The 10,935-nt window shown below is 31.6% G+C and overlaps 1 protein-coding gene across 1 annotated transcript; it reads right to left on the bottom strand.

The window, feature by feature from the left end:
* Nucleotides 1-3,350, bottom strand: LOC144575319 (FBD-associated F-box protein At5g60610-like). Its single transcript, XM_078325412.1, has 3 exons — nt 2,440-3,350; nt 2,035-2,205; nt 1-397 (listed from the first exon to the last, which is right to left on the bottom strand). The coding sequence occupies exons 1-3, from the start codon at nt 3,331-3,333 to the stop codon at nt 212-214; spliced, it is 1,251 nt and encodes a 416-aa protein (XP_078181538.1). The 5' UTR covers nt 3,334-3,350; the 3' UTR covers nt 1-211.
* Between the last annotated feature and the right edge of the window lie 7,585 nt (nt 3,351-10,935).

The raw sequence follows: 10,935 nt of genomic DNA, 5'->3' as shown, positions 1-10,935 counted from the left end.
ATGCGAAAATAAACACATTCCACATCAAACTGCATACATGCTCAAATTTGAATCTTTTAACTTTATTAGAGTGAGCCAAAATCAAAAGCATTTGTGCATTGCTTTTGACAACATGGTTCAGACAGAATTAAAGCCATGCCAACAGAACACACAGCTAGGATACTAAGCTCCAACAAAAATAATCAAAACAAGCAAAGTAATGAAAATGACTTCATTTACGAGCTTGTCTCTTAGAGGAGAATTTCTTACTAAGCAACTTGATGACTTCTTTACGATTCTCTTCCAAATGGAGATCTTCAAAATAAGCATAGCGGAAATTACGATCAGCATTACGTGGCAGCCTTGATCCCCAATCTTTCCTTTTTCTTCCTCTAGCATTACCAGTGAACTCAGGAATCTAAAGCAGAAAACAAAATGTCTATTATACGAGAACTGAAGAGACAAATAAAAAAGGTGCAATTGACAAAAAAACCTAACCCCTTCGTATCACATGTATAAAACTAATTCACCGTATACCCTGCAAATCTCAACCATAGTAAAACAACTCCAACTAGTTATCCAAAACTCTGACCAGCAGTGAAGCTAAGCTAACATTCTTGTCCAGTGGAGTCAAAATAAAGGATATGAAGGCCAATGTAATCTTACAAAATAAAGAGGATTTAATTGGCCACAACCCCTCAGTAGCTCAGGATCCAGATCCCCTGAAGTAACCCAATTTTCAAGTTTAGTTCCGGACTGTCCAATTCAAATCCGGGCCAATCTGGCCCGAGATGGAGCGCACGGGACCCCTTTAATCTTACGGCCCGATTCTAATCGGACGGTCCAGATCTAAACTCAAAAATTGGGTTACTTTAGGAGATCCGAACTCTAGTAGCTCGACAACTGGGTTGGACTGTGTATAGTACAAAATATGAACTTCGCTTATTTCCAGCTCTGTGGATGGAAATGACACTATATATCTACAACTAATTTAAAAACAAATACTATGATCTAGGACGGGCTTGCACCAAAAAAATTATGACATATGTTTTCTGAATACGCTAGTTTAGAAGAAAAAAAAATACTATGATCTTGGACTGACATTCATCAGCAAAGTACTCCAAAAGATTTATAAATCTTCAGTTAATTTATGTGGGCTAGAATTTACACTGAAGCCTCATGAGCCACATGTAGCAAACTAATAACATGCACTCTGGTTGTTTTGTTTGATTTCTAATGGTTTGACATACTACAGATATAAAAAAGTAAAGTTAGTCATGCAATATATTTTTTGAAAAAAGAGATACGCAAGAAGTTAGTTACTCACAAATCGATACTTTGCTTAAAGCGCTAAGATAAAAAAGCTGAAAATGAAAAAAATATACCTGGGCAGTTGAGTATTGGGGGTATAGATAAGATATAAAATAGTATATGAGTTATTTTCTATTTCGTTCTAGGTGCCATAATGCCACATCCCCAACTCAATTAACACAGTTGCAGCACTACTTGTTAATGTCGGACAAAGGAATACAATTGAACCCATCTCAAACGATCAAGGGGCATTTCAACAAATAATTAAAAACTCAGAGGTCAATTCAACCTAATGCGGAAGTTAGGGGCTTATTCCAAACTCTCCTAAAGAAACTACAAAGAAAAAACATGAGAATGAAACATAAAATAGTAAATAATAAATTGAGAATTATTTAAAGAACTACAAGGTTGCGATTAACTGACGGATGTTTCAGCTGGAATTATATGGGTTGTATTGAATAAAATTAGGTAATTTCATCCTCCCAATTATATCCTTGTTGCTCTTTGAAAAATAAATAATATTGAGTCCGATCCCAACCACAGCCCAATTGAGAGTAGGAAGTAGGAAAAAAAAAAACTTAAAAAGAAATGGGTCGATTCACCATAACATCAAAATATGGGCTCATCTTGTTGAGCATGAAAATATTATTTTCATCAAAGAATCTTCACACATTCGTACAATAGCACATATAATGAAACTCTAAAGATATAGGTTACAAAAATAAAAATAAAAAGGTAATGCACCTCATGAACCAGCTTCAATGATTTCAGAACAGGAGAATTATGGAGAATCCTTGTGACAGCTTCAAAATTATGCTCGTGAAAGCAAAGGGTCACATCCAACTGCTGCAACTTAAGAAAATTTGGCACATCTTTTCCTGGTTCCAACAAGGTAGGAATTGGATACTTCTCAAACTGTAGAAATATAAAACATGTCATGTATATCCAAGTAAAGCATCAACCTACAATTGTAACATAGGTCACCAGGTATATAGAGTTGTCATACCAGCATCAGATGCATATCTGGCATGTTATAACACAACACTTTAAATTTGAAAAAAATGCAGTCAATTGATATTCAAAATAATAATAGTAATAGTAATAGTAATAGTAATAGAAATAATAATTAAGAGGGGTAAAGTTTATTACCTCCCCCTCCTTTATATGCAGGCTTAGCTCTTCTACATGTGAGATACAATTGAGCAGCAGAGCAACAGCACTAACATCTCCCTCATGAAGACTGTGAAGGTTAATCACAGCTTTTCTCAACATAGAAAATTCTCCATGGATGAGAGACTGAGACAGACATCCAACGCTGTTCTGAATTTCCAAATGAAGTGACTCCAATGAAGGAAGACATGACCCAACAATATCAAATTTTTGAGTACTCAAGGCAATAATCAGTTTGAGTTTTCTGATTGTCTGAGAGGAAATGCTAAACCCAAATGTGATATTTATATAAAGCTGTAAATCTTCCAAGGAGCACAATTCAGATAGAAGTTGGTTCAGGTTGATCGGGTCAGTTTCAAAAAATCTCAGAGAAAGGCTCTTAAGGCAGGTTAAAGTAATTCCAGAAGGAAAACTAATTGTTGGATTAAGGGAGCAATCAAGCGAGAGGCACCTGAGAGAGTTAATGGTGAAGATAATGGGGAGGAAAGGGGAGAAATTTGAGGAATGACAATCGATGGTGAGTTGGCGCAGGTTGAGCGAGCGGGCTTTGGCAAACAAGGAAGGAAGAAGTGAGGCACTTTGGTAAAAGAAGGTGCCCTCTAGGCGCAAACTAAGGAGGGGGTGGGAGGGATTGCGACCAAGGAGAGCATGTTTGGCCATGGCACGGAAATTGTCAGTTTTAGGGAAAGAAATGTATCGGATGTCGAAATCAAGGGAAGGAGAGGCCTCCCAGAGGTGGCGGAAGCGACGACAGAAGACGGAGGAGCGAGCGGCAATGCGAGTGGGAAGGTAGGAGAGGATTGTGACGAGCAACTCGTCGGGGAGATTGGTGAGACGATCAATTGAGTTGGAATCTGCCGAAGAGTTCGCCATGGCAGAAACACCGAGAGGTTTTGTGAGGGTTTTTGTCGGGACGATAGATTTTAGTCAGGTCAAGTTTTTAGATGGATGGAATCATGGAAGTCTAAGATCACCAGTTTTGGCAAATAAATTAATTAATGCTATTGAGTTCGTTCGCGTTTTCTAAAAAATAATGATTAAAAGCTGTAAGCCTGTAACTAACAACAACAGCAAAAATTAATTAAACATTATATGTACTTAGAAACTATGAGCTTGTTTTTTACGCAATGTTCTAGATAGCGCGCAACAGCGAATTCACATTTCTTCAGGTTATCTGACTGAGTACAATTAAATCGAACGGTCCAAGATTGGTATTTTTAACTTTGCACTAATCTCAAAGCACAAATAATACTGCCCCTCCATCATCCTGAACAGGCATGAACTGTCCGTATCAATTTTTTTGAGTCAGGTACCTGGGAGGATACGGATCCCGCAATAGCGGTGTTATAGCGTTGACCTTAAACACTACGTTATGGAATAAAGGTACATTATTTTAGTTACGACTGCTATAGCGGTAATAGTGGTCCGCTATCTGCGCTACACACTACGCGCTATAGTGCACGCTATGCTACATAGGCTTTTATATAAAGACCCAAACTGAAAATTTATTTTAAAGATTAATTTTTTCAAGATCCATATTGGTTTTACTTTTAAATAGAAAATTATAGATAGTTTATTTCATGATGCCTATTTTTTTAAATAAAAAAATATATATATAGTTTATGTCATGATGCTTAAGTTATTTGAATGGAAAAAAGATTGATAATTAATGATATTATTAGTGATATTTTGAATAGTAATTTGCACTTTATACTGGTTTAATATGAATATTCTAATTCCTTAACAAATTTTGTGTTACTTATTGCTATATGAGACTTTACATAATATTAACAATTAGTAGAAATATAAAAAAAAAATTAAGCAAAAAAGGTATGTATGATAGCTTTTGCTATAACTACGCTATTCGTAATAATTTTTTTTAGCTTTTTCGTTATAACGCAATAATCGCTATTTAAAACCTTGTTTTTTTAGTTTTTACACAATGTTATTACAAGAATTTTAAGTGTCAGTGTGGAAATAACTATTGACCTTAAAATTTGGAGATCTCTAAATGAACTAACTGCCCATTCAAATTAATTGAGATGTCAATTTAAATATAAATAAGTAGAGAAAAGGCTACTACAGTATTATTGTGTCGAATTTGTAAAATATTTAAAGAGTAATTCTGAACTAGGAATTTATTTACTGTAAGCATCTAATTTGTCTTACAAATTTAAGATACTTGCACTAAATAACAAAAACTACTTTATTATTAATATAATATAGGCCAACTAATATTTTGCAGGAATATCTATACTAAAATCTAGAGATATTAGAAAGTTGCGCGTTGTTAATTTTAGAAGACAAGGTAAATATTTATATGGAGTAAAATTAGGGTGTTCTCAAGCTCACAAACTCTTTTGTTAAGTTTAACTCAAATATGATGGTTTCAAACGATGTATCTAAAATTCTAAACCGTTTTTATTTCACGAGTGATGCGTTTATATGTTAAAATTTTGAACTAATTTAGTATAAAGACAAGCGGTAAATAAAAGATACTTTATAAGTTAATCTTAATACGTTCAATTTTCATTAATTTTTTGACTGCTTGATTTTATAATAAATTAGTTGTACAATTTATAAATTTAGCATGTAAACGTATCGCTCGTGAAGTAAATCAGTTTCAACAATTTGAATGTATCATTTAAAATTAATCCAATGAATTTTTGAGTTAAAGCTCACAAAAAAACTAACCCAATAAATTTTTGAGTTAAAGCTCACAAAAAAATTAACCCAGTAAAAAAATTAATGAGCTTAAAATCGCCCTTCTACTCATTTATATGATCGCATAAACGTTACCACAAGTTGGCAAGTACTAATTTTGAAAGAAACCTGAAACCAAGCAAGATTTTCAACAATTGCATGTTATTTCGGTCACATTTTTTTTTTCTACCAAATTGTCATTTCAGTTCCAGTCGTTTTCACATATTTCAAAAAAAAAAAAAGTTAAAAAATTTATAAAAATACTTAGGACCGAATTGTCATTTCGGACTCAAAAAAAAAAAAATTCGGGACCGAAATGATATTTTATTTCTTACGGCTTTTGTAAAAAAAAAATAATAATCATGTTGGTTTCATAAAAATCTTTTTTCTAATTATGGTTTATAAAAAAAATTCAATGTATTTATATCATGACATAATTAAGTTAAATCTCCTTGTGTTGTGATTAAATTAAATCGTGAAAAATAATAATAGAACACAATTGGTCACGACCGAATTTTTTATTAATATCCAAATTTTATATTAAATTTAAAAAAATATCCGAATCGGTTGGTTTTTTCTAAATCTACCCATTCCGGAAAAAAAAAAATTCCGGAATTAAACTCTAAACCCGGAAAATTTTTTTCCGGAAACTCGGTTCTAACTCCGGAAATTTTTTTTCCGGATTTAGGATTTCTTTTTTTTTTTCCTAAATCTGGAATAATTTTTTCCGGATTTAGGATTTTTTTTTTTTTTTAGGAAATTTTTTTTTCCGAAAATTTTTTTTTAGGAAATTTTTTTTTTCAGTTTTTATTTATAATTTTTTTTATTGAAGTATTACAAATATTTAATATATTTTTTTAAAAAATAGATGGAATACTATATAATTTGATTTATTCGAAAGACTGCTACAAATAATCCGGATCAACATTTGATGCACGAACGATCAAGAAATTGGAAAAAGTAATGGAAATATAGATTTGGTTCTGAGATCACACAGATTCTCAATTCTTTGATAAAACTGATACATAAAAACTAACTTCTGCCAAAAGATATGACGTCTGTTTAAATACAAACCCTAAAAACAGAAAATACATAAAAGATACATAAAAGACCCTAAAAACTCTAAAATTATAAAGAAAGGTCCAAAAGTCCATGAAGGAAGACTCGGATCGCGAATCTGAGCCCGCAAAATGGGCAAAACCAATCTTAGATTGGTTTCAAATCCGGTTTTGGGCTGTGGAGTTCCTGTCAAAATTTCAGCCCGATCCGACGGACGGATCAAAAGTTACGCCCCTTTTCGTGAAGCATGCGCAGGACCATATTGCATCATTCTCCCCTCCTAAGAAAAGATTCGTCCTCGAATCTGCCACTTCACCATCTACCTCCTCCACTTCAGATGTATCATTATCACTGTCAGTAATGTATGGGGACAAATCGGTCACATTAAAGGTCCCCGAGACATTATATTCACCCGGCAAATCAACCTTGTAAGCATTATCATTGATTCTTTTGAGCACTCGAAATGGTCCATCGGCCCGAGGTTGTAGTTCAAAATGTCGATCCGAACCGTTCATCTTGTTATCCATATTGAAATGTGCTTAGAGACCAAATTTTATATTGTTTGGAATTTTTTTACTATTTATTAAGCAATTTTGAAAGTCGCTGATCTGATGGTCCAGAAAATTTTACTGTTTTTTTACTGTTCACAGCAAAACAACAATTTTCAAAAATGCTTAATAAATAGTAAAAAAATTCCAAAAAATGTAAAATTTGGTCTCCAAGCACATTTCAATATGGATTAAACATCTAACGGTTCGGATCGGTCGTTTGGACTTTCAAAATAAAAATACGGCGTGAAGTCCAAACAGATCGTTGAATGCCTACCATTGAACGAAAACTTAAAAATATATAAATTTTAGAAAATTAAACATAATCAAACAAGGGTATTCAACGATTTGTTTAGACTTTGAAAACTTTGAAAATACCGATCGTTGAATGCCTACCGTTGAACGAAAACTTAAACTGAATTTTTGAGGCACTAAACGAGGGTTCCAATACCTCATATTTTTTATACCTCATCATACCTCATATTTTATATCTTCATTTTCATATATATTATATTATATATACATATATATACATATATTATATTATATATACATATATATACATATATTATATTATATATACATATACATATATTATATTATATATACCGAGTTAGGCTGGGGTGCTATGGATAGCATAGTGGCCTCCCGTGCTACGGCTCAATATTCGAGTTTTCAAAATCCAAACGGTTGATCCGAACCGTTCATCTTGTTCTCCATATTAATATGTGTTTGGAGACCAAATTTTACATTTTTTGAAAATTTTTTACTATCTTTTTAGCTAGGTAGAAAATCACTTGATCTAAAAAATTCTGCACCATTAAGATATTTGATTTTCTACCTATCTAAAAAAATAGTAAAAAATTTTCAAAAAATGTAAAATTTGGTCTCCAAACACATATTAATATGGAGAACAAGATGAACGGTTCGGATCGACCGTTTGGATTTTGAAAACTCGAATATTGAGCCGTAGCACGGGAGACCACTATGCTATCCATAGCACCCCAGCCTAACTCTATATATACCTATACATATACATATACATATATTATATAATATTAATTTTTCTTACGGTCATAAAAAATTCGGCATGAAAAATGTTGATCCGAATTATTTGTAGCAGTTTTTCGAATAAATCAAATTATATAGTATTCCATCTATTTTTTAAAAAATATATTAAATATTTGTAATACTTCAATACAAAAAATAAATAAATTATAAATAAAAACTGAAAAAAAAAATTCCTAAAAAAAAAAAAAATCCTAAATCCGGAAATTTTTTTTCCGGATTTAGCAAAAAAAAAAAAAAAAATTCTAAATTCGGAAATTTTTTTTCCGGAGTTAGAACCGAGTTTCCGGAAAAAAATTTTCCGGGTTTAGAGTTTAATTCCGGAAATTTTTTTTTCGAAATGGGTAGATTTCGAAAAAAACAACTGATTCGGATATTTTTTTAAATTTAATATAAAATTTGGATATTAATAAAAAATTCGGTGGTCACGACATCTTAACAAACCATGAACACACCTGTGCGGTGATTACACGTTGGTCGCGTTTGATCCAAGTTTTACAATAGTCAATAGTCATATCGCATCTAGTATTGTGCAGATGAGCACGTCATAGAGCATGCAATCAGTCACAGGCTCACGACACATAATCAGCATGCGTGTCTTACCATGATGTGTTCAATACTTTTTTCACATTCCAAAATCCAAATAGAACGCTGACTTTCAAAATATTATGTTTTTAATTTTGATGTCTCCACCAACCGCCAAATAATTCCCCTTTCATTTGCAAATCTCTTCCATCTTCCAAATTTTTATTCGAAAATTTTACTAAAATTTACATATATATTCAGACATCAAACAGTTTGAGTGCCTAAATTGATAAATAAATATTCTGTATTGGGTTGTACTTAAAATAGGCCGCAGAAACACATGCACAAATTCGTTGTAAATATATATAATTATTGTATAGTTAGATGTGTATTATTTGATAAATTTACTTGATTAATATGTTTAAAAAACTGTCATTTATAAAAAGGTTGGCTGCGGCCCGTTATTTGAAAAAAAGATTAAAACATCAAATAATTTGGGTTAAATCAGAATTCTTGGCGGTAACCCGGACCGTCTAGAAAGTGCCGATTTAGGCGAAAAGAAATTCTACCGTCTAGAAAGTGCCGATTTATACTAAAATCTAGTGATATTAAAAAGTTGCGCGTTGTTAATTTTAGAAGACAAGGTAAATTTTATATGGAGTAAAATTAGGGTGTTCTCAAGCTCACAGACTCTTTTGTTAAGTTTAACTCAAATATGATGGTTTCAAACGATGTATCCAAAATTCTAAACCGTTTTTATTTCACGAGTGATGTGTTTATATATTAAAATTTTGAACTAATTTAGTATAAAGACAAGCGGTAAATAAAAGATACTTTATAATAAATTAGTTGTACAATTTATAAATTTAACATGTAAACGTATCACTCGTGAAGTAAATCAGTTTCAACAATTTGAATGTATCATTTAAAACTAATCCAATGAATTTTTGAGTTAAAGCTCACAAAAAAACTAACCCAATAAATTTTTGAGTTAAAGCTCACAAAAAAAAATAATGAGCTTAAAATCGCCTACTTCTACTCATTTATATGATCGCCTAAACGTTACCACAAGTTGGCAAGTACTAATTTTGAAAGAAAGCTGAAACTAAGCAAGATTTTCAACAATTGGATGTTATTTCGGTCTCATTTTTTTTTCTACCAAATTGTCATTTCGGTCCCAGTCATTTTCACAGATTTCGAGAAAAAAATAAGTTAAAAATTTATAAAAATACCCAGGACTGAATTGTCATTTCGGACTAAAAAAAAAATAAAAAATTCGGGACCGAAATGATATTTTAGTTCTTACGGCTTTTGTAAAAAAAAAAATAATAATCATATTGGTTTCATAAAAATCTTTTTTCTAATTATGGTTTATAAAAAAAAATTCAATGTATTATATTATGACATAATTAAGTTAAATCTCCTTGTGTTGTGATTAAATTAAATCGTGAAAAATAATAATAGAACACAATTGGTCACGACATCTTAACAAACCATGAAGAAACCCAAAAAAAAAAAAAAAAAAAAAAAACATGAACACACCTGTGCGGTGATTACACGTTAGTCGCGTTTGATAGAACGCTGACTTTCAAAATATTATTGTTTTTAATTTTGATGTCTCCACCAACCGCCAAATAATTCCCCTTTCATTTGCAAATCTCTTCCATCTTCCAAATTTTTATTCGAAAATTTTACTAAAATTTACATATATATTCAGACATCAAACAGTTTGAGTGCCTAAATTGATAAATAAATATTCTGTATTGGGTTGTACTTAAAATAGGCCGCAGAAACACATGCACAAATTCGTTGTAAATATATATAATTATTGTATAGTTAGATGTGTATTATTTGATAAATTTACTTGATTAATATGTTTAAAAAACTGTCATTTATAAAAAGGTTGGCTGCGGCCCGTTATTTGAAAAAAAGATTAAAACATCAAATAATTTGGGTTAAATCAGAATTCTTGGCGGTAACCCGGACCGTCTAGAAAGTGCCGATTTAGGCGAAAAGAAATTCTACCGTCTAGAAAGTGCCGATTTATACTAAAATCTAGTGATATTAAAAAGTTGCGCGTTGTTAATTTTAGAAGACAAGGTAAATTTTATATGGAGTAAAATTAGGGTGTTCTCAAGCTCACAGACTCTTTTGTTAAGTTTAACTCAAATATGATGGTTTCAAACGATGTATCCAAAATTCTAAACCGTTTTTATTTCACGAGTGATGTGTTTATATATTAAAATTTTGAACTAATTTAGTATAAAGACAAGCGGTAAATAAAAGATACTTTATAATAAATTAGTTGTACAATTTATAAATTTAACATGTAAACGTATCACTCGTGAAGTAAATCAGTTTCAACAATTTGAATGTATCATTTAAAACTAATCCAATGAATTTTTGAGTTAAAGCTCACAAAAAAACTAACCCAATAAATTTTTGAGTTAAAGCTCACAAAAAAAAATAATGAGCTTAAAATCGCCTACTTCTACTCATTTATATGATCGCCTAAACGTTACCACAAGTTGGCAAGTACTAATTTTGAAAGAAAGCTGAAACTAAGCAAGAT

The sequence above is a fragment of the Carex rostrata genome, chromosome 24 (assembly GCF_964058835.1).
Source record: "Carex rostrata chromosome 24, lpCarRost1.2, whole genome shotgun sequence".
NCBI classification, from domain to species: domain Eukaryota; kingdom Viridiplantae; phylum Streptophyta; class Magnoliopsida; order Poales; family Cyperaceae; genus Carex; species Carex rostrata.
The sequence above is the reverse complement of the archived record's forward strand: the minus strand, read 5'-3'. Positions and strand labels throughout refer to the sequence as shown.